The following is a 23,225-nucleotide window of genomic DNA, read 5'->3' as shown; positions in this document are numbered from 1 at the left end:
TGCGGAAATCTCAGAGGGCGCACTTTAGACCATTAGCAAACTCGGCCTTAGATAAATTTGGACATCCAGGAAATAGAGCTAGATGTATCGTATGCTAGACTTCATGAAGAGAGGTCTCGCGCCCACCTACAACCTCTAGTTGCCACCGAAATCCCGCGCTACTGCGCGTACATCGGACACAACACTAGCCGGCATGCGAAATTCCGAGGCATGGATTGAATTGCATGCATAACATATCTCTGTCCTAGGATCCCAATATAATCTCCCATATCTCTAGTCGGTAGTGTCCATTATATAATGGCAATATTGATCCTGCGGAAGCCGTACGGAGACGCGATTGGGATGTCTCATAGGGCAGCGAAGTATAAAGATATGCCTTTGGGCCTGCTTTTCTGACTGACCCCTGATCCGATTCCTTCACGGAAATTCTTCCATCCTTCCTCTTTCATGGATTCGGACACTGGGAGCTACTCTCGAGCGGCGAAATTCTGCCTGCTGTTGTTCGTCTCACTTCCCTACATCCTTGATGGTCACTCTTGCTAACAGATGTCAAAGTGCCTATCGATACAGTCGTCTTGGGAATCTGATCGCATCTGCCCGGCACAAACCAATCCGCCCACCCGATCATGACCCGTCCTTCACTGCCAACATTGCAGTTATCATACCTACCCTAGAAGGCTCGGGAGAACAGTTGGTTAATACTCTGAAGTCAATCCTGAGGAATGAACCTCGCCAGATCATACTGTCAACCATTGATGAAAATCGACAGAAAGCTGAGTTTATAGCAACATCAATGCAGAATCACAAATCCAAAGTGGAAGTGACAAGCATTCCTAGACCAAAGAAAAGTCGTCAGATTGCAATCGCAGTTAAGAGGGTTCGCACAGATATTGTTATCCTTGCAGATGGCGACGTTCTGTGGCCTCCATGCCTTGTGCCATGGATTCTTGCTCCGTTTAAGGATCCTCTTATGGGAGGTGTGGCCACATGCCAGCGTGTGCAGGCACCTAACAACCCAACGATCTCCTTCCAGTACGTCTGGTGGTTCCTGGGCGCATTGTATCTAGAGCGAAGAAACTTCGACTGTACTGCAACCACTTATATGGATGGGGGTGTTCCCTGCCTCTCGGGCCGAACGGTTGCCTATCGCACGGAGATCCTCCAATCCTGCATGGAAGCTTTTGTCAATGAGACCTGGTTTGACAAATCGCTCAACGCGGACGATGACAACTTCCTGACGCGCTGGACGGTCACTCACGGATACAAAACCTACTTCCAATCCCATCCCAATGCCGAGGTTCTCACGACGCTAGAGGAGAGTCCGAAGTTCCTCAAACAATGTGTGCGATGGTCCAGAAGCAACTGGCGAAGTAATCTGCGCAGCTTGTTCATTGACCGGGCTGTCTGGTGGTGAGCCTTCTCTCTTCCTCCCAATCGTCAAATGCTGATGAATATCCCAGGAGGCATCCATGGAGCACTTATGCAGTGTTTCTCACAACCATATCGCAATTAGCTCTCTTAACTGACACCTGGCTAATCTGGTTATGCCACACAATGACCATGTCGAATCCCACACTACACACTTGGTCGTTGGGGGTGCTTCTTATTTGGATGATTTTCACCAAGTTCATCAAGCTTTCTGGCCACTATCGCCGGCGACCATTAGATTGCCTCTTATTCCCGGTCTCGGCCCTCTTCGGTTATGTCCATTGCTTCATCAAGATGTACGCTTTATTCAGTCTTCACGAGGTACAGATCATCTGCTCTTTGTTCGGTGGCAGGTTATTAATATTTCATAGGACGCGTGGGGGAATCGCGAGGCTTTTCAGTTTGCCCAAACCGACGACAATCGCCAAAGGTGATGTAACTGCATGGCTCGTATTTTGAACGGATCACGTGCATTCTCAAACTTAATCACAACAACATTCCTTCTGGAACTCAGACAGTAAACAAATTTACTGAGGTTAGTTGAATTGTATCTCCGCACGCTAAAATTATTCGGTTTCAGCGGGGAGTTAGGGAAAGGGATTCAAGGCTGGATACTGGAAAAGCAGCTGCGGCAGCTGACCGAAAAAAACATTTCTATTCAGCTCCCTTCCTTTGCGGAGCTCAAAGTGGGAGTTTCAGAATGAGTATGGTTTGAGACATGCTGGTGGCCTGTATTTACTCTCCTCTATCTGATGCAGGGCGCTGTTTGATTTTCTGTTGTACTCTACTTGCGTCGTTTGTTCCTAGTTGATATAAATCAAGGGAAATTGATTGGCTCAAAAATAGAACATCCGGAAAATTAGAATTTCCGGATGCTGAGTTTCTACCCAAGCTATTCATCCCCATTTACACTTCTCTCAGACCTCAAAGAGCTTGGACCTGAACTTTGGAGAGTCAAATCTAAATATACTTATATGACCTGGGAAACTCTACTGTGTAGTGGAGGCTCATTTCATTCAGCTATCCATGCTTGGACGCTTGATCCCGCAGATGCACAGTTTTGGCACCGGCGCCTTCGGTATACACAGCTGGAATAATCAAGGAATGGACGTTGTCGCTTATTTTGGTTAATCAAATATATTCTTGACACGTTATCGCTGACCCGGAAAACTATACACGGCTAGAATCAAGGGTGCTCGTGTAGCTTGTGTGGGTTCTAACGCCTTGCTGCATCTTTCAATGGAAGATGGCCCCTGGAGCAAGTACATGCATGCGCAGTTTTGGCACCGGTGCCTTATTGTTGACCCGGGAAACGATGCACTGTTGAATCGAGAGATGGGCTTCCATTGCAACTGGTGGCTTGTATGAGTGCATTATCCTGTCCCCTGCACCAAGTATCAAGCCAAATTTTTGTCTCTCACTTGTTTGACAATCATCACTAGACCCTTGCCTCAGCCATCCACACTTGTTACTTACGGGAGGAAGTTTGCTCCCGTAGCAGCATGGCCTTTTGCCTTGTTCATGCGCCCTGTTACATGCATGCACCGCTAGAATCAAACGACGGAAAATTCCCCTGCACCAAACATGAGAAGGGATCTTGTCATTTAGGCCTGCATGAACTCGGCTGCCTTGTTATGCGCATGCGCCAGGCGTGCACCAGGCACTGACCCCAGCAGAAAGAGATTTTAAAATATAGGTTCTAAAAGGATTCCGGGTTTGGTAGGTTTGGGCTGCAAAAACGGCTTCTCTCATAATTTGCCTGATTGCTAAACTCAACCAGACCAATGATTGAGAGACTACCAGTGTGATCCAGCTGCAGTTGTTGTGCCACGAATTCTTTGCTTTGGGGATTATACAGTCCGGGTTTGGCTGTATAATCATAGATGGCCAGCTTGGTGAAAATGTTACTGGCGCATGTAAATATGGTCAATGCCCTCAGCCCTTCTATATATTCATAGCCTATTGGGTATGGATGACCATGAACATATTGATTCCCAGTTGGGTTGGGCGAAGCGAAGATCTGGCTTGCATTCTGGACCTTGTTGTGTCTCTCACTAGACTCCATAAAGAGAGGCCTTGCTTCCACTCTTCCCTCATCTCTTATTCTGTGCATACACAATGCTAGCTGGCATGGGATCACAGGATCCAAAACAAGTGACCAATCTCAACCATCTCCTCAGCCCCGTTCCAAAAGACTTTTTAGCTGTTCTCTAGTTTTACCCTTCCTTTTATCTTTAGTTGTAATAGCCGCCGTGTGGTTATCTGTCCAGTTGATCAAAATATTTCTCCAGTGACAAAGCAAGAGCCAGTGCTCTTTAGCACACAAACCGCGATTGACCCTGCTCCAGTGAACCCAGTCCTCGCTATTCTTTGCCAGGACAGTGACAAATTGTTGAGAATGAATGTCCGATCGCCTTTGAATCCTCCAGATGAGGGAGAGAGGAAAGTGATTGCTGCCGTTGCATCAACAGAGAAGATATCTCAGCCTCCGTCAATAACCCAAGGCCAGATCAATTTTCCACACAGGGTAAGATTTCTCCAGCTTATGGGTCATACTTCTGGCTGATTTAATGCGCGCAGGAGCAAATGACAACTGTGGATGCAACCTGCCGCCCCCATGAACGCGCTGAAAAAAGATATGAATGCTCAGTGTAAGTTGTTTGCACAAAAAGACAATATGAACATACATCTAAAAACTGTCTGCCAGGAACACCTTGAGAAACCCAGCGCCTTCCACCCCAACAGGCAAGAAACGGTCCGCCGCTGTCGTCGAAGATGAGGAGCGTCGAATTTCAGCGGGCTATTCACATGGCAATGCCTCTGGTGAAAACCAGCCTTGGGGTGGTTCTCATATTCAAACCGGAAACACTGAACATCTGCGAACACACTATGATTTTACAATATCAAACCCGGATGCTCCAGCGACGCCGGGGGTTCCTTCCCACTCCCACTCCGGTTCAAATTACCCCTGCTCCTGCCACAGTATCTAGCACCCTATTTCCTGATGGTTGGGTGCCAGACCCATATGTCTCACCTCAGTTGGAGGATGTTTTGAAATTTAAAACTGCCTCATTGGGCGTTCCGCATGACCCCGAACCACCAGAAACAACTATCATGATTCACCATTATGATGTTGAGGAGTTGCCATTCGAGATATTGACGTCAGAAGCTGCCAGAATGTACGATGTTATTTTGACAACCGAAATGAGATGTCTTGCAGAAGATGCAAATATCTCATGTGTTGGAAAGTTGAGTGAAAACCAGTGGATCAATCTGGTCAAATGGCATCGAAGCCTCATTGATCACCACTATGATTTACTCATATGTACGCAACATCCAATCACCAACGGAGAAATTTTGGCGATTCCTGTTAAATATAACATGCCGTCACGCATGCTGCACCAAGGAATCTATGCCTTGCTAAAAATCATGAAAGCTCGACGACCGGACAGTCATGATTACATGATTTCCTTCATCTACTATGCGTACGGCCTATTGACGCTGCTTATAGATATGGTCCCCGGATTAAAAAATTTGTGGCTTGAATGTCTTGGTGACCTGACCAGCTACATGATGTGTCTTGAGGATACGGATTCTGATGAGAGGGAGACCTGGAATGAAATTTCATCGAGTTGGTATCACAAGGCCCTTGATGAGAACCCTGGAAAGGGAAGTCTCTACCACCGACTTGGTAATCTTTCAAAACCCAACATGGGTGGGCAATTGTTCTGTTACTCCAGGTCTCTTATGGCAACCAAACGATACGAAAGGTCAAAGAGCTCCGTTGAGTCTGCCTTTAACATGGCATTGAACTCGATTCAGAAGCAGAATGTCACCCCGCCAGACTTACCATCTTGGTTTGTGAGCTCGCATGCTATGCTTCTTCGCGGTGGTTCAATCCACAAGTTCATTGAGTATGTGAACAAGTACATTGCCCTTTTTGACACCGAGATTGAGCAACGGACTTTCAAATTCGGGGAATCAACAATCTGCGTGGGAATCCCCAACATCGCTGCAATGTTACAATATGGCGAGGAGGATGGCACTCTCACAAGAATGTTTATAGACTCTCAAAAGCTGAGCTGGGAGGCTAGGTTAGAGCACGCTGAACAGTACTGGCTCCAGCTCCCTTCAGAACCTTCCCAAAACACTCTGAAAGATGGCATTCCTTCTGACGCTGCAACTTTCTCTACCCCCTTGGAGAAACTTACTTACAGCACATATCTAAATTTTCATACCCTCTCTTTTGTTCTTCAGCGTGCCCGGGGCGAAAATATTTTTCCTTATGTCCACCTTTCCCTGGCGTTTATTTTGAGCCTGGCATTGATTCCGGAATCGATGGCGTATGTGGAAGGGGAAATTCCGTGGACAAAGATCACTATCTTTCTGAACATGTTAAGCCGCGAATCTGTCAGCGAATCCCGGCTTGAAAGTGTCAACTTCCCGATCCCAACTGAAACGGAATTCCCCCAATTGCCAGAGGATTTCCTCTTTCGAAGCCAGATATGGTCACAAATAGTATATCCACCTGATTTCTTCACAAATGCTACCATGAAGGACCACAGCGGTGGCATAGACATGCCCAGCACTCAATCAGCCCGCAACGAGCGCTGTCTATGGTATGGATATCGTCTGGCATCGGTAAGAGCCGTCTATTCAGTTTTATGCTGCTCGATTCACCTACAAAGCCTGATCATTTCCACTTTGTTTCGTATTTGCTTAGCTAATTGAATTTGTTTAGTATAGCCGCTGGATTTAGTTATTAGAGGAAAACGCCGGGAAGAAATTTAGACCTACACATTATGCCACCTAACTCGAAACGGCTGCTATACATCCTAAAGTGTTTAGACAGCCTCAAATGGATGTCCCTACCTCCTTGTGTACCTCCCTGCTTATCGCAGCCATGAACGACAGGATAGGCGACATGGAACACTCGAAGTTGTTTGAAAAGAACCTTGGAAATGCACTAGACCGATTGTCCTACGAAATATGCGACGCCGGCCGCGACGACAGCGACATCACTAGACTTCAAGACATCTATCAAACGCTTGAATATTCTAAGAGCAAGGTCGAGGATGCCAGAATACTCAAAGAATGCACCATGGACAAAACAGAAGCGGTGCTCAAGAAACTTTTAACCTCCAACGATGTCGATGTCATAACTAAAGCCAATGAGAGCCTCATGCGCCTTCAGGCCTACCGGCGCGAATGCGAAAAGGAACGTCAACATGTTGAGAGTGATGGCAGTTGCAGCGGGGAGGAGAATGACTTAGCTGGGAACGTACCCCAAGGACCAAAGTCAAATGGCAGCAAGGATTTGCAATCTAGCAGAATCTGATATCCGGGTGGAGGGTATGGATATCGCCTAGCATCGGTAAGAGCTGCCTATTCAGTTTTATGCTGCTGGATTCACCTACAAAGCCTGTTTACACAATCTTTATTATTGGCTAAATTAAATTTGTTTAGCCGCTGGATTCAGTTATGCAAGGAAAACAGTGTGAAGAAATTGAAGGTGGAAAGCATCATTGATATTGGCGCTCTGGTATAATGAAATGGGAGACAAGGGTTGGCCAAGGAGCTACAGGATGCACCTGCATGGCACCTTCCAATCATCTATCCTGCTGGGAAGTATGAAACGGTCCTGATAGTGGCAGGCTGAGGACACTTTTAATCAAGTTCTAGAGCACGTGCGTAAGGGCGATCCGCTAGGCAACGCCATGACTGTCACCGCAGCTGTCAACGGTTCGCCAAGGCAAAAGCTTAATTTAACCACACCACACCAAGGAAGATGCGCCAGGTAAAAGTCCCGTGATCAAACCAAGGAGCTTATAAAATTCGGGCGGGTTTCCTATGAAGTTAAGTGATGGATGTCATTCTCACTTCTCACAGTTACTGTTGGGCCTAGCTCATCTACTGGTCTATAATCCCAATGTCAACAGTACAGAGCAGAAAAAAATCAAAAATTCCCGAGCAAGACTGAAAGGGCGGAAAGACACTGCCAAGCATTCATATCCACAACGTAGCCATCCCTTTTTTTGACCCACCCGTTATGGAGGTTAAGAGTTCCTTGCTTCAAGTTGAGTGGCATAATCTTTCTTCACGCCAAATTCAATTAGACAAGCAAATACCAAAACAAGTGGAAAATGACTCATTATGCTATTACAGTAACTATGTTGAGCCTCCTAAACCAAGAATCCCCTCCAGGCAGGCTGGGGATGGATTAGATCAACCGACATCCGAGAGAACCGGGACAAAAGGCCACAAATCAGGCGTTTCTGGGCGTTATCTATTCGTTCTGCCACTCTTGACAAAGTAGCTGCATACAGAGCTATCTGCAGTCGCAATAATATCTTAGTTCTTGTCAATTTCCTAGACTATAACTTAAGAACTTGATCAAATGTTTGATGTTCATCCAACCTCCTTTCCTCTATCTGCTGCATTTTTGCCCGAACAAAATCCTCCATCTGGTCCCGCTCATCTTGTGTTAAACGGACGCAATACACGAAGGCGGCCGCTCCACAATCTTCACTAAGAAATTACTGTCCTTAACCTGATTTTGAGAAACCTACCCTGCAATGGCGGAACCTGTCTTTCTGCTTCTGATATCATCACCCTGACAGGGTTTGTTTTTAACTCGAGCAAATCACTGAGGTGGTCAAGAGCTTTTGCAGTACCAAATAGGTGATGAGAGAGCTGAAGAAGGAGCTTGAGTCTCTTGATGAGATTTTGCAATCTCTTCAACAGATGGCTGTGGGCTATGAGAATGAACTATTTGAGCTCAACCTTCCACTGCTTCACTGTGGCAAAGCTTGCAGAGAATTTGAAGATGTGATCAACAAATGCATGAAAAATTCAGCGGGTTCTAAGACCAGCTTTCAAGATTGGGCAAAGTTGACATACATGGGAGAAGATGTAGTCTGATTTAGATTGATGCTGGCAGGATACAAATCTACAATTGATATTGCACTGGGGCTGCTGGAAATTGCATGCGTTCGTAAGATTAATAACGCCATTATTTGCCTGCACTCAGTTTTTAAGCAGGAATAAACATGACCTGAAAAGAGCAGTCACCTCAACAACCTCATCAACAGCTGACCAAAAGCTTATGCTGTCTTTCCTCTCCACGGAAGACCCTGAGCCGGGTTTGGCGGACAAAGAATCCATTTCAGAACTTTCTGAGCAGTGGTCTTGTCATAGCAAGACATGCTAAGATTATAAAAAGCTCTCAGTGAGAACGTAAGAGAGGTGGATGCGTTTGACGGATCGCAAGTCGCCTGAACCACCCGTACTTTGCCGGGAATAAAGGTCACAACCGTGGCCAAGAGGAATGTCAGCGTTGCATCCATCTAAAAGGGAGAAGAAATGGGCGATGAACATACGATTAAAGGACCACCCGAGTATATTAATTCCGGCTCCGTATATTTGGATTTCGATGGATCCCAGCGTACTTCATTCATCTGGCGGTATATGATCGAAGTGATTCCCATTATTTCACTTCGAAGAAGATAATCCTTACAGCTCTTGTGTTGGCTCAACGGTGAGTGATCTCGGATCATAATGCCCCAGTGATCTGGCCGGTGTCGAAAGAGGCGATGCGCAAGAACGCGGCGGTGGCCGTCAGCGGCCAAGCCTTGACCGAGGATGGAAAACAATGGACCATCACACCTGTAGGAAAAAGGGACAGTAAGTCACAAAGACTCACAACGTAGACCAATAGAGTTAAGAGACGAAAACTGTTTATTCTCTTACTTTGCTTCAGTTTCGATTGTAACTTCTTTCTTCAAGTCATCGATAGCTAGTCCCATCCAACCAGTCCAACTATAGTCGGCGGGCGGGCAGAGGAAATCCAGGGAATTTGGGGAATTGATCCTCGCACATTTCCGGATAGCTCGTTCAAGGCTCGGCGGGGTTGAAATCCCAACCTCTTCCTTTGTCGTGTCTTTGCAAACCACTTCCAAATCCAATGTTTTCTGCAGCCAGTCAAAGGAGATCAGATCTGGAGTTTCTGACCTATACATGTGAAAAAGTGCACGCATCAGTTCACTGAACTCATGTGGGCTTGAGAAGGGCTTGAAGTTGACGCATTCCATGATAGCCGACGCTTGATGTTGTGACATGATGCTGAACCGTCGATTTAAGGCAAGCTTCCTCTGCTTTCTCGCTCCACTTTGGCACGTGATCCCGACCTACTGTCGTTAGACCGCTGTCGCCTGCCTCGAATACTAGCATCTAATCCGCTCTATCACTTTCTACCGCCTTGCAACTGTCCACCATCTTTTTTGGCTGCGCACATTCCGGCATTGGATTCTATATCAGTAGGTACGTTTTCTCTTGAAGCATAAGCGGGATTGAAAAAGGTCGCTAGTCTTCGCAACTGTGGGTCCTTCAAACTCCATACTAACTTTTACCTTCAACCTAGTCCTACGGTACCTCGTTCCAAACCGACCCACTCGCGCGTGTATTCTTCGAAATGGCGGAGCTTCCTAGACGGAGGCGGAAGGCAGTTGATGGCCTAGATAAAATCCCATCCACTGAGCAGGAGTGGCTTGAAATGGTCACAACCTATTGCTTGGTCAATGCCAAACTCCAGGACTTGTGCTCCTATGGTAGGCCTCTCAAGTACTTCAACAGAAGTTAGCAGTATTCCCTAACTTTATTTCTCCGGGATAAGGTTCTTTCTCTGCGTCAACAGTGCCTAAAGAAGCCTTCCTCACTGTCCGATGCATTTGGCCAGAAATGATGGCTGTTGGCGATGCATTACCATATATTCTCAGGACGGGGTCGTACTTCAGTGAAGAACATGTTGCCCAAGCTACAAAGCTTATCAATAGGAAACTTCTCGGACTCGACAAGTTAGACACTCTGTTTGATGTCATATGTTCCCAAACAAAGACACCTCGTGAATGGTTATGCACGCTTGCAGATGGACTAGGCCCATTCTCAATGCTTGTTAGTTTAAAAAGGCAAATTCTGGACAAAGGACTGCATACTGCTCCAAGAGAAGAGCCTCTCCCTATAACTTACGCGCCAAGAAAAAAGGGACATTACAACGCTTCTCAAAGTTCATCAGGCCAAATGCCTGATTCTCCGACCCCCAGGCATCCTAAGCGTTTGCGCCTAGGAGATTTTGGTGCCATGGATGACCATCCGGCTCTAGGCGAGCCTTCTACTCCGCCTAACATTGAACTTCCAGAGGATACATTAGACGAAATTCCAGATGACATCCCGGACCCACGGACTCCTACTGAGACTCTGGTGGTTGATTTTATGGTCAATCTTCTAGGGGGTTTAGCATGCCTCTTACAGCCCCTTGCTTACCGGACTGTCTGCGTGGCTAATGCCTTTGAGACAACCTATCAATTTGGCCCACTTCCGAATGGTCCGATCGCTTCAAATCATGTACAGTTCCGAGCACGTATCGACGGGAGCATCCCCTTCAGCCTGCCTCCGGACAAAAATCTTCCTGAAATGGTGATATTCGAAGCCAAGCGTGCCCATCGTGAAACTGGCCAGGGCGTTACTGTCGTGGGGCAGCAGTCAATGGAGCATGTTGCATATATCTGGAAACGACACAAAAACGATCAATTGGTGAATTATCTCCCCCTCCCGTTTCCATCAAGGGAAGTTTTGACGAGTTGACAGAACAATGCAGAAGTTCAATTATTAATATATTGATTAGTAAAAATGTAATATATAGTTAATTAATGAGTTAACTAAATTTAGTTATATCAAATAAAGATGTAAAACTATCTAACAAATTATTCATCTATTTTAATTATTTTCCTTCAAAATTGATTCCGATATATTTAATGAATTATTTACAGTATATAAAAATAATGCATTTTCAATGAAGATAGATTCTTACTCTTTATTATCATTGAATTTCTCAGAATAAACTTCAACTTAACACTGATGATCATAACATCAAAATTCAAATTCATTAAAACTGATCATTGCTGAATTTATATTTGATTAAAGTACTCAATCTTTTCTTCAAATTTTCCACTCCAATTGTAAATATATTTAAGGTGCTACGCCCTGCCACACGCAGTGCCACGCCTTCGCTCCATCATACGCGTAGTCACATGACTACGCACAGGGCTTCACCTCCTGCTTGTTTCCGCTTGCACAGCATATCTTAGAGTTACGATGAAAAAGAATAAAAATAGCATGCCCAAGAGCTTCTTCGTACGGCTTCGCCTTACATAAGGAGTCAAACATATGTTTTTTCAGCAGTAAAAGCAAATCTCAAAATGAGATGTAACCATTCTTTAACAGATTTCTAATCATAGAGAAGATCTCTAACTTAGTGACAGCATTTATATATTCCTGAATAAATGAATATTTACTAATACCTCTGTGTAGCCGAGGAACCCCGGAACTTACCATACTTTCATGATTGCACAAGATTTCCTGTCCTTCTACATCAGCATTGGGACTTACGACAAAGAGTACCTTGACTATATTTTTAGCCCTGGCGATGTACCTGTTGTTGCTCAAAGGGGGAAAAAGCACCTTCTTCGAATTCAGGAGTTTGGGCCGTTCCAAGTTGATGAGAGAGATGAGATGGAGCTTCTCATTCACATTATACTCTGCCTGATAATCTCACAACTTACACCGACCAATGAGGGTGATCTGATTCAAAAGGCTTTGAGTTGACCCGCAACCAGTCCAACTTGCTCTATTACAGTTTCACTTCAATCGCTCAGCATTTTCTGATTTGTCTACAACAGAGTGGTTGAAGAATGAATATGGGCTGTATCTGATACGTGTTCGATTTAGGACCATATCTCCTTCGCTATTGGTGCGACCAGGGTAACGTCAAGACAAACTTATCACTTTTGTTCAAACTCCTCTGCTATAGTTGCGATTCTCTTCTACTCTCCACTGGAAAATGGCTCAGGAAGAAATACATTGTAGCATCAGAGGATGACTCTAAAATTTTCTTAAGATGAGACTTTTATTTTCATTAACTCTAGAATTTCATATCCGGTCAAAATTCCGAGCCATAAAGTTCCCCATCAGGACCAGAAGCGATGAATTGATGATCATCATCGATAGTTGAAAGGGGGATGGACTATCTTTACGACTTGACTATGCCTGGAGTGGAGGAGCTACCTCCCTTCATATGTGTTTCCATCACCTCGTCTGGCACACCGTCTTGCTTGGTAGGATAATACCATCGCATTGAGATATGGTTGACTCTTCCCGTTGTCAGCTATGATCACCAGTCATTGAGAAGAAATACAAACCTGGCTCACAATCCTCTGGTCTTCCTCCGTTGGTTTTAGGAGTGCATTGATTCTTGGAAAATCTGTAAACTTGTCCAACCATTCATCCACATTTTCTCTGTCCCAACCATGAGTCGAGCCAAGTTGATTCTTCGCACGCATCCGGAGTGAAATGAGAAGGGTAGAAGGCCACCTCTCTTCCCTGAAGGGAAGATAGCGACTGGCAGAGGGGGAGCAATCCATTTTGAGTCGCCCGGCACGAAAAGAGCGTGGCCTCTGGCTTGGTGTGAGGGAGGGTGGTTGAGGTGAATGAAAACGGGCTGGCAGAGGAGCGTTTCAAAGGTGGTGCAGCATGGCCATCACTCTGATTGGATGCGTGCATGTTGGAGGAAGGGTGCGTGGCGGCACAGCCTGGCGAGTGGACGTCGCAAAATGGCGACGGGGCCGGGTTCTTTCGGCCGCCCGCCTGCCATCACATCGTTTAATCTAGTAATAAAATCAGCAGTGGACAGTCAATGCTAAAGCTGATTTTGAAAAGTCTTTAAAATATTCAAAAGAAAAATCTATTTTCACTGAGTGCCTGCTCACATGGGTATATGTGGCAAATGAAATGGCTGATAAAGCTGCTAAAAAAGGAACTGAATTAAAAGTCTGCTTTCAAAGAATTGTAACATAGGCTTTTTTTAAGAGAAAAATAAGAGAATCATATTTACAAAAATGGCAAGATATCTGGTTTTTACAAAGAAAGAGTGTACATTATTTCAGGTTTGAAACTAAGTCAAAATGAAAAGCTTGCTCAATAAAATGGAAAAAGAAACTTTTTGCTACAATAATGCAGCTAAAGCTTGAACATGGTGATTTTAAATCATATTTAACAAAGATTAGAAATGATTTAAATGATTTATATTCAGATTGTCAGTTACATGAAAACTCAGAGCATCTTCTTTTACTTTGTACAAAGCATACAGAGTTAAGATTGAGATTGAGAAAGAAGTTTGAATTGAGACAGTTAAATTTAAAACTTTTATTCAATATAAAAACTGGAAATGAATTTTTGATTGAATATTTGAAAGAATCAAATATTGCTTTAAAATTTCAATTGGATAGTTTCTGATAATGAACTCAATTTTTTCTTTTTTTTTTTTTTCTTTTGTTTTTATGTATTTGTTTTAATTTTTGTTTTTGTTTTTATTTTTATTTTGTTACTTTTATTTTGAAATTTGTTTTATTTTGATTATTTTTGATTTTGATTTATTTTGAAAAGTTTGATTTGTGAATACTTTTTTTTCTTTTAATAACTGCTGTTTTTTTATAATCTTTAATTTATTTATTTTAAATTGAATGTATTGATCTGTTGTCATTCTTTTAACATTCTTTCTTAAATTGAATAATGTGAATAGTTGTTTGATTCTGAGCTGGAATTCTGCTATTGCATGTATTAAATTGACTTTGTATATTAGCTTATTTTTAAGTTGAAAAATTCTATGACATCAGATAGATGTCATAGTCACTGACTGCATATATTTATAATGGAAGAAGAATAATAATAATAACTAGTGGTTATGAATCATGTATGTATAGATGGCAGCTTTTCATCATCAGATATTTTATGAATTCAAGAAAATTTGATAAAATAATAAAGAGAGAATTTGACAGATAATGAAATTATTTCTTTTTTGATATTTAATTTTTTTTTTTAATATCAATGTCTGAATTGTTAATTGTGAATTCAACATTTCAATGAAAGCTGCAGAATTGTGTATTACAGAGATGTTTAAAAATAAAGTTGAGATATTAAGAAAATTAAAAAAAAATAATAATCTCAATATTAAATTCATTCATTTTTTTTTTTATATAACTTTATGTAATGTGACGGCGCCGAGGCGATTGCTACTCGGCAGCGGCACAGAGGAGGATGGTATATAATGGGAAGCCTTATGGGTGGGCTTGATTATCTCGCTTGAACCGCGAACTCGTAGAATACTATACAAATACTGAACTACCAGAGGTACTCGGCACACTAAGAATATTGTATGAGGACAGTGGTAACTCTGGTATCTTATTGTCAAAAGATAAAAGACGAATCGCTGGCTCCTGGAATAGAGAGCCAGCATCTAGCTATTCTATATAGACAACGGGCAGCCATCCTCCCCTCACTCTATGAGCGAGGGTAGCCGAAGCAACTCCGCAGTGGCGCTGCATTGATCTGCCAGAAGGAATCCACTGACCCCGTATAGAAACAGGATTCTCATATCTCATCAATCGGATCCTCTTCTATTGCATCCGAATGATGTCATAGGGTGGTTGGAAACCGGTTCGGACACCTGCGTGACGTCATGGGATAGATGGGATTATCCGAGGGGAAACGATGGGCCGTGTGGAGCCGTCACGGGGCCTTGGCACAACCAAGGGTGTGACACTTTATCAAAAGAGTGATAATCTCTCTTCAATTTATCTTCTTTTCAAGAATGATTTTAATTGAAAATCTATGTTTGTTTGATAAGATGATTGTTATACAATTTACAACTTTTATTTTTTTACAATTTTGCTTCATAACATACTGTTCAGCTATTCTTTTTACAGTATATTAAATACAATAAAAGTTGACAATCATATCATTTGTTGTGATATTTTGTAACTTGATTTTTATAGACTTTTTTATTTCATTGATAATCACTCATTCATACAGTTTGGATGAAATCTCAAACTCAAAAGTAGATGTTTGCAGAAAGTGAAAATCTTTTAATTGTGTTTTTTTCTTTTTCTTTTTCTTCTTTTTCTTCTTATTCTTCTTCTCATCATCAGTTGGATTCTCATCATTATCTGAAACATTCAGAACAGACAGTTTGAGCAAATGAAGATGCAGAATAATTGAAGTTCTTTTACAAGCTTATATGACAATAGAATGGTGAGTGTTTCAGGGCATATTGACAGATTTGATGATAAAGATGCATATTTGATGATAAAGGTGTGTATTTGAATGAATTGGATGATATTTGAATGATTCTAGAGAAATGTGGATATTTTGGTTATTTTTGTGGTGTTTTGCTACTATTTTTCAGGGGGTGGCAGAAAATTCTGTTTTCGCAAGCTTTACGTCCGCCACAATAATGCGGGGAATGTCTGCCTTTCACCCTTAGCTTAGGCGAAGAAAAAGAAAGGAACCAAATCAAAAATATTTTACTGCGTAGATATATCCGTACTATCAAGTTGAGAGCAATTATATCTTTGCTTTTCCCACTCAATACTACAACGATAAGTCCGAAGTGCAATCACCGTGTCTCCCTCCGCGGACAAGCGTCAATCCCCATGGCCGACCAACCCGTTATCAGGTTTGCGACTGAGGAGGGTGAGCCCAAGCATATCCCTTAATACATGAAAGTTTATGAAGGCCAATTGGTCCCTCCTAACTTCTCATCCAACAAACCCAGACATCCCCACAATCCTGCAATTCATCCAAGGGCTCGCCGCTTACGAAAACGCCTCGCACGAAGTCGAAGCAACCGTCGACTCCCTCCGCGCAACTCTCTCCTTCCCTTCCTCCCCTCCCAAATGCTCAGGCGCTTACACCCTCCTCGTCAGCCCTCCAGCCACCCCCACTGACCCCACCCCGTCGCCTGCCGGCATGGCCATGTTTTTCTACAACTACTCGACCTGGCGCTCGGCACCGGGGATCTATCTCGAAGACTTATTCGTGCAGCCAGAACAACGGGGCAAAGGGTACGGACTTGCTCTGCTGCGGCGATTGGCGGCAGAGGTATGCAAGGTTGGCGGGAAGCGATTGGAGTGGAGTGTGCTGCGGTGGAACGAGCCGAGCATCAAGTTCTATAAGAGCGAGAGTGTAGGGGCGAAAGGGATGGAGGAGTGGATGAAGATGATGATGATGGTGGATGGGGAGGCGCTGACGAAGCTGGCGGCGGCGGATAGGTCCTTAGGCGAATTTTTTGATTGATGTTTCAAATAGGCGATTGCTTGCATAGTTGCCTGAAGCTCAACCTATGGCGCGGTTAGAATAATTTTCGGGGTGCTCTTTTGGAGTGTTTTGGAGTTCCCTCTGAAGCAAGTATATAGATTCTTTCTTGTAAATACCCCATGGTTTTCTCCATGTCCATCACCTTCTGATCTAATACATTTAACTTCCAAGGTCATTGCTCCCTGACGACGCTGATTTACGGCTACTGTTACCAGTCGAAGGGCAACGACCCTTGGAACTCGGTAGCTAGCCCACAGAGCGGAACTTGATATCTAGGTCAGGGTCAGGTACACATTACTCGTTTTTCCAACTATTCAGTTCTTCACTCGGACTCATCCCCGTAGCCCTAACCGGTCCCATACTGGGCTAGCTCGATCGGATCCGCCGATGACGTAGCCGGCGATCTGGAGCTTTGTCACGGCGCTACGTCCAGCTATCCACAAACCACCACCGGATAACAGCTATTTCCCACGACAAATACACCCCCTGCTATGAACTCCCCTCAGTAGCCGGATAGTTGTGCCTTATACGTTAGCCCCCAGTAGTTGTTAGCCATGGGCGCCGACATCACCCATCAAAACACTTTGGCGGAGAATTTTGAGGTGGATTATGTTGTCCTTTACCGCTTCTCCAGCATTGGTTCGTGCTGATATTTCCAGTCCATAGAACTGAGAATTCCATAGCTGACAGGGTGTAGATAAAAATGAGGCGAAGGAGCAGTTCAAGAAGCTCATCCGGGCTCTCTCGGATGTGGGGCTGCAGACAGAGGTACGCCCGGGGATAGACCAGAGCCTTCTTATCTTTGTAAAGGCGCAGGAGAAATACTTGGGTAAAGCTCTGTATCGATCCAGGTACGCCCCCCGTTCACGTGTGCCAATCAATTCATCACTCTTTGTCATTTCTTCTTTTGGTTTTTTTTTTTTTTTTTTTTTTTTTTTTTTTTTTTTCTATTTTTAACTTGTCCGCATATAGGGTACGAGACTGGCTGCATGGTGTGCGCAATTCACAGCCAGATCCCGATGCAAAAGGCTCATGTGTCCCCGAGACTGATGCAGAACGATTCCTCATAGTCTACAATATGATCACTGCGCCCTCCAACGAGGGTGGTGCAGGAATCACTCCCAAGCAAGGCGAGTGGGATAATGTAGACTCAATCTTCCCGCTTCACGACAAGCTCCTCAACAGGACCTGGATAAAAGCCTGGACGAGCAAAACATTCCTCACCGCGGATGACCTTGACCAGATCCGGAACCACCATGGTGAAAAGATCGGCTTCTACTTCGCCTTCCTACAGTCGTATTTCTCATTTCTCATCTTCCCCGCAAGCTTTGGTGTTGCGTGTTGGGTCCTACTGGGCAATTTCTCAATCGTTTATGCAATCGTGAACTGTCTGTCATGCGTCGTGTTTACTGAAATGTGGAAGCGGCAGGAAAGCGACTTGCGGATTCGCTGGCAGGTGAAAAACGTTTCCGAAATCCACACGAAACGACGGGAGTTTAAGTACCTTTCAAAATCTATTGATCCCGCAACTGGCGAGGAGTCATTTGTGTTCCCGTCAACCACGCGGTTGGGCAGGCAGCTTTTGCAGGCGCCGTTTGCGATTGCCGCAGTTCTTGCATTGGGCACTCTGATAGCCACTTGTTTTGCGATTGAGATCTTCATTTCCGAGGTCTACACAGGGCCCTTCAAGTCATACTTGGTGTTCATTCCCACGATTTTGCTCTCTCTATTTGTCCCGACGATCTCCGCCGTTTTAACCAGTATCGCCAAACGACTAACCGATTACGAAAACTATGAAACGCAGGACAGCTATGACCTAGCGCTAACTCACAAAATCTTCGTTCTCAACTTTATCACATCCTACCTCCCGGTCCTCCTTACTGCCTTCGTCTACGTGCCATTCGGCAAGGTAATAGTGCCGTACCTCGACTTATTCAATCTAACCGGGAACCCATTCGCACAAACTTCGGAGAAAGACCAGCTACAAACGTCCGCAACCCCCTTCCAAATCAACCCATCCCGGCTACGCAAGCAGGTTATTTATTTCACCGTCACAGCTCAGATAGTTAACCAGGGCCTCGAGATCGTCCTTCCGTATGCCAAACGCAAGCTCACCCGGAAGTACCAAAAATACACGGAAGAAAATGCCAAATCCAAAAAGAACAGTGGCTCGTCCACCCCTGGGCCTGGCACGGCTGCTATACCAGAAGACGCACCCGGCGAATCCGACTTCCTCGCCCGGGTCCGCGACGAGGCAATGCTCACCGAATACGACGTCACCGCTGACTTCCGCGAAATGTGCGTTCAATTCGGCTACCTCTCCCTCTTCTCTGTCGTCTGGCCGCTCGTGCCGCTCTCCTTCCTGATAAATAACTGGATCGAGCTGCGCTCCGACTTCGTCAAGATCTGTCTCGAGTGCCGGCGGCCCGTCCCCTTGCGGTCCGACAGCATCGGGTCCTGGGTGCAGTCGATCGAGTTCCTTGCATGGCTGGGCAGCATCACGAACGCGGCTCTGGTGTATCTGTTCTCCAACGACGGCGTGGGGCCGGACGGCAGTCCCTCGCAGATCACCGGATGGGTGTTGCTGCTTGTCATATTTTTCGCGGAGCATATATACCTCGTCATGCGGCTGGTGGTGCAGGTGGGGATATCAAAAATCGAGACACCGGCAACGCGCCAGGAGCGTCTGGCGCGGTATCTAATGCGGAAACAGTATTTCGACGCAACGCTGGCGAGGGAGAGGCGCGAGGAGAACGCACAGGGTTCTCACTGCGGGGGACCAGAGGAAACGAGGATTACGCGGGAATCGCTCGAGGAGGATGCGCGACGGATGAGCCAGCACGACTCATCAACGGCAGATGTGTTCTGGGGCCGACAGCGAGGGGCGTGGGAGGCGAGTGTTGTTGGCGAGGGGATCATTGATGCAGAGTTGAGCACAGCGAAAGAGGAGAAGAAGGCACAATAGTATAGCTGTTGGAACTGAAGGTGTGGTTGAGAGCAGCAGCGTGATCTCGGAGGGTGAATGGTGTGCCGGTTGGTTTTTGTTTTCTTTTTGTTTTTTTTTATCATCATCATTATCACTGGTAGCAACATGCGGCAGAAACCTTGGTATGTATCTGTCTTTGCAATGCTTCCATATGTTCCCCTTTCGTTACAGGGTTTGCCCTAATTTTTCCCCTGCGGTTTGATTCCCGCTTGCCACCCGTTTCCCCCTTTTCCCCCTGAAGTAACATGTACCTTCACGCATCTCGGTTAGCTGCCAATGACGATTTCGATTCCACGCACAATCTAAAAACGGAGAAATCCAATTCCATTCAATATCCGTGGAGGATAAAAAACAATTAAGATAGATACATACATATATCCCGCGGTCCAGTTCCCGGTCAAATAGTATTATAGTTCGTTCGCCAGTGTAACCATAAAAAAAGACCCGGTGTTCGTTAGCATGTCTTGGTTTCGATCCAAGGTCCTCCGGGTTATGAGCCCGGCGCGCTTCCGCTGCGCCAACATGCTTGGCCTTCGCTGGAGTGGCGCATTTGGTTCGTATTAGCCACCAACCCTATGTCTTAGTCAGCTGAGTCATCCACCGATCTTAGACTGGGCCAAAACCCTTCGGAGGAAGTTGACTTGGGTTTGGATTGGATGTCAGTCGCCTCGAAAAGCAGCTCAGTTATGTTATTACCGCGGGGCGCGAGAAGAGAGGGGACGGGCCAACTACCGCATCCAATCTCAGACTTCCCGGATCGGGATCCGCGCCAACACCTGTCAATTACAGCTAGGAAGTACTACGCAGCGTTGGTAGGAGAAGAAGATGAGATGTCGCTGAAATAGAGCTCATCATTGCTCATGCTCTAGTTAGAATATGTAACAAGATATAATATAACTACATGATACATCTGTATGGGTATAAACAGCTGTCAACCAACTATCAGAAAAGATCAGGCTACTCTTTCGGCTATATTTCTAGCAGTAGATTTGTCAGACTCTGGCTGCTGAGTAAGCGCCAAGAACTCGATCGGGCCCGCCCTTAATAATCCATGATTCATCCGCTGCTGACTGATCCAGTTTCTTCTTCATCTATAACTTGCAAAATCTCGAGGCTTCAACGAGAGCGACAGCGAGGGTTTGATGTTCAGATATCGCGTTATTCCCTTCTTCGGCCTTCAGGATCCTGTGATTGCTACTCGCCGACTGACAAAGTCTACGACAGCTACAAGGGGCAGAGACAATTCCTCTACTTCACCGTGAACCCGTTGCTGACTACTCCCCGCCGCCGATTAAATAACTCCTTACTCATCTTCTCATCATCATCTATTCGCCACCAAGTTTCCCATCCAAGCGCATCTCGAGCTATCTCATTCTCAGGTAGATTATGAGCTCGCAGCACGCGCTAGCTCCAGCGCCTCATCCCCAAATGCAAGACCTCAAAAACCAAGTCCAGGTGGGAGTTCTCTCGCTTCCCTTCCCTTCCCTTCCCTTCCACCTTTTACAATATTATGAGGACCGTTTTATTAATTCAATTGCTCTCAACAGGACCATGCCGATCAGGGTGAGATTCCATCTTATATTCCTACGTGTAGATCCATATCTACCTCCAAGTACGCTGTCACTAACCACTGCTTATCATACAGTCCTCCACGACCAGCTCCTGGCTGCTCAGGCGCAGCATCTCCATCAATCCCACCCCCACCCTCACACTCACGCTCACCACGCCCCTCCTCCGCCCCGTCCGACGCCCGGCGCATCAGCCGCCTCGGTCCGCGACCCAAACAATACCAATAACACCAATACAGCCAACATCACCATCGACCCAGCAATTGCTGGAGCTTCCGCGATGATCCATTCGCCACCAACTACAGTGGCGACCACAGCCCAGGGACATGCGCCTGATCTCCCCATGGAAGACCACGCCGACGGGCGCAAAACCTACGGCAAACGCGAATTATCCACCTCCAAACGTGCCGCGCAGAACCGGGCTGCTCAGGTATGTGGTCTCGTCCCCAACCCTCCCCTATAGTATATATCATGCTCTTGACAAAAATTCCCGACGCGACCACTGACACGTCATGCTAATATCAACACAGCGAGCCTTCCGCCAACGCAAGGAAGGCTACATCCGCAAACTCGAAGAACAAGTAAAAGACTATGAAATCCTCGTCGAAAATTACAAAGCCATCCAGGCCGAAAACTACCAGCTGCGCGAGTATATCATCTCTCTCCAATCGCGCCTCATCGACTCGCAGAACGAAGTCCCCGAGCTTCCGGGAAACATCGACCTGTCGCAACCGCGGAATGACCCCCCTGCACCCGCCATCAATTCCTCGACCACTGCCGGAGTCACTTCAGGGAACGCCGCTGCGGCCGCCGGTGGCGGCGGTGGGGCCAGCGCAGGCGACCAGGCGGAGGTCAGCGCATTGAATCGCATTGCCGTCGCGGGACTGGGGATGCGGAAGCATCAGCATGAGGAGGCAGCGTTCTTGGGGAACAACGGCGAATCCTCTGGTAATCATGCCAATGTCGGTGCGGGTGTGAATAACGGCAATGTGAATGTGAATGCGGAGGCGGATTCTCCCTCGAAAAGGATGCGGTTCGATGGGTTGCCGGATGTTGAGATCGGGGTTGGGGTGGGTATTGGGGATGGCGTCAAGGGCGAGGTCGCGTCGTGACGATGACCGTTGCCCCGCGGTGAAAAAGAACGAAAAGCGGTATCTGTATTTTTTCCCTTTTTTCTTTCTTTTTTTTTTTTTTTTTTTTTTTTGATGTTTTTTGTTATATTTGGTCATGGTTTCCTTACTGCAAGTGGCTGGATTATATTATTTGCCAAGGGAGAGTAAGTTGAGGGGAAGCACAATGTCCGACGGGAAGGGAAATCGAAAAATGAATAAAAGCTGCTCAGAAACAGGGAGAATCCCCAATACCCCTCCCCTTATGACTGATTCGTCCTGTTATACACTGGTATACCAGACAGCAAGTTCCGAAAATCCCCATCCCATCCCCCTCCACGTCTTCCCCCTTAGAACTGTTTCTGTTATTTTCTCCGGGCGTTGGGAGGCTATTTTTCCGTTCACTTCATCGGTTCTGATTTACTCTGTTGGAATCCGGCCCGGTCGGTTTCTGTTCCCTCCCCATCCTTATAAAAATTTTTTAATGTTGTTCCAATCCTCACCCCCCCCCCCCCCCCCCCAATCTCTTGCTGATACGAACGCCATAAAAATGGCCATTTTCCGTTTCTCATCGTTGTCTTTTTTCTAACTTCCTTGTTCTTATTGTTATTATTTATTATATTATCTCCTTTTCCTTTAATTTTATCTGACAGTACTTTAGCCCTGTTCCTGGGATCTGTTCCCGTTAAACCCTCTCCTCCCCTACTTACCTAGTATCCCCGTCCTATGTAATTCCGCCGTCTCGGTAGTTTATCTTTCTGTTCTAAATGTTCTCTTCTCTCTGCTATAAAGTTTTCCGTTGCGTTTCAATTTCCCCTATCCTGTCTCACTGTCTCAGGCATGTGTGTCTCTATGTACCTATGTATCTAGTATCGGGGCTCACCACCCCGCGTCTCCTCCTCCAGCTCACAACTCCAGCGCTGGCTCCTA

General features: G+C 45.6%; 5 protein-coding genes and 1 non-coding gene across 6 annotated transcripts; 5 read left to right on the top strand and 1 right to left on the bottom strand.

Moving 5' to 3' along the window:
* Positions 1 to 447: 447 nt before the first annotated feature.
* Positions 448 to 6,766, top strand: HCAG_07514 (predicted protein; the record flags this gene model as incomplete). Its single annotated transcript, XM_001537155.1, has 11 exons — positions 448 to 500; positions 571 to 1,410; positions 1,800 to 1,858; positions 2,091 to 2,132; positions 2,429 to 2,506; positions 2,675 to 2,790; positions 3,125 to 3,147; positions 3,232 to 3,344; positions 3,720 to 3,955; positions 4,156 to 6,069; positions 6,281 to 6,766. 11 exons carry the CDS (start codon positions 448 to 450, stop codon positions 6,764 to 6,766), a joined length of 3,960 nt encoding a protein of 1,319 aa, XP_001537205.1.
* A 3,132-nt stretch (positions 6,767 to 9,898) lies between these two features.
* Positions 9,899 to 11,067, top strand: HCAG_07513 (predicted protein; the record flags this gene model as incomplete). Its single annotated transcript, XM_001537154.1, has 2 exons — positions 9,899 to 10,061; positions 10,121 to 11,067. 2 exons carry the CDS (start codon positions 9,899 to 9,901, stop codon positions 11,065 to 11,067), a joined length of 1,110 nt encoding a protein of 369 aa, XP_001537204.1.
* A 4,901-nt stretch (positions 11,068 to 15,968) lies between these two features.
* On the top strand, positions 15,969 to 16,611 carry HCAG_07512 (conserved hypothetical protein; the record flags this gene model as incomplete). The annotated part of the gene is made up of 2 exons (XM_001537153.1): positions 15,969 to 16,008; positions 16,091 to 16,611. The coding sequence occupies 2 exons, from the start codon at positions 15,969 to 15,971 to the stop codon at positions 16,609 to 16,611; spliced, it is 561 nt and encodes a 186-aa protein (XP_001537203.1).
* Positions 16,612 to 17,186: 575 nt separating this feature from the next.
* On the top strand, positions 17,187 to 19,597 carry HCAG_07511 (conserved hypothetical protein; the record flags this gene model as incomplete). The annotated part of the gene is made up of 3 exons (XM_001537152.1): positions 17,187 to 17,271; positions 17,330 to 17,483; positions 17,605 to 19,597. 3 exons carry the CDS (start codon positions 17,187 to 17,189, stop codon positions 19,595 to 19,597), a joined length of 2,232 nt encoding a protein of 743 aa, XP_001537202.1.
* A 476-nt stretch (positions 19,598 to 20,073) lies between these two features.
* Positions 20,074 to 20,145, bottom strand: HCAG_09423. Its single transcript has one exon. It is a non-coding gene; the product is annotated as a tRNA-Met (tRNA).
* On the top strand, positions 20,141 to 22,298 carry HCAG_07510 (predicted protein; the record flags this gene model as incomplete). Its single annotated transcript, XM_001537151.1, has 5 exons — positions 20,141 to 20,171; positions 20,282 to 20,426; positions 20,843 to 20,997; positions 21,264 to 21,616; positions 21,717 to 22,298. The coding sequence occupies 5 exons, from the start codon at positions 20,141 to 20,143 to the stop codon at positions 22,296 to 22,298; spliced, it is 1,266 nt and encodes a 421-aa protein (XP_001537201.1).
* Between the last annotated feature and the right edge of the window lie 927 nt (positions 22,299 to 23,225).

Source organism: Histoplasma capsulatum, genomic scaffold (assembly GCF_000149585.1).
Source record: "Histoplasma capsulatum NAm1 scaffold_9 genomic scaffold, whole genome shotgun sequence".
NCBI lineage: Eukaryota > Fungi > Ascomycota > Eurotiomycetes > Onygenales > Ajellomycetaceae > Histoplasma > Histoplasma mississippiense.
This window is presented reverse-complemented; position numbering and strand designations above follow the sequence as displayed.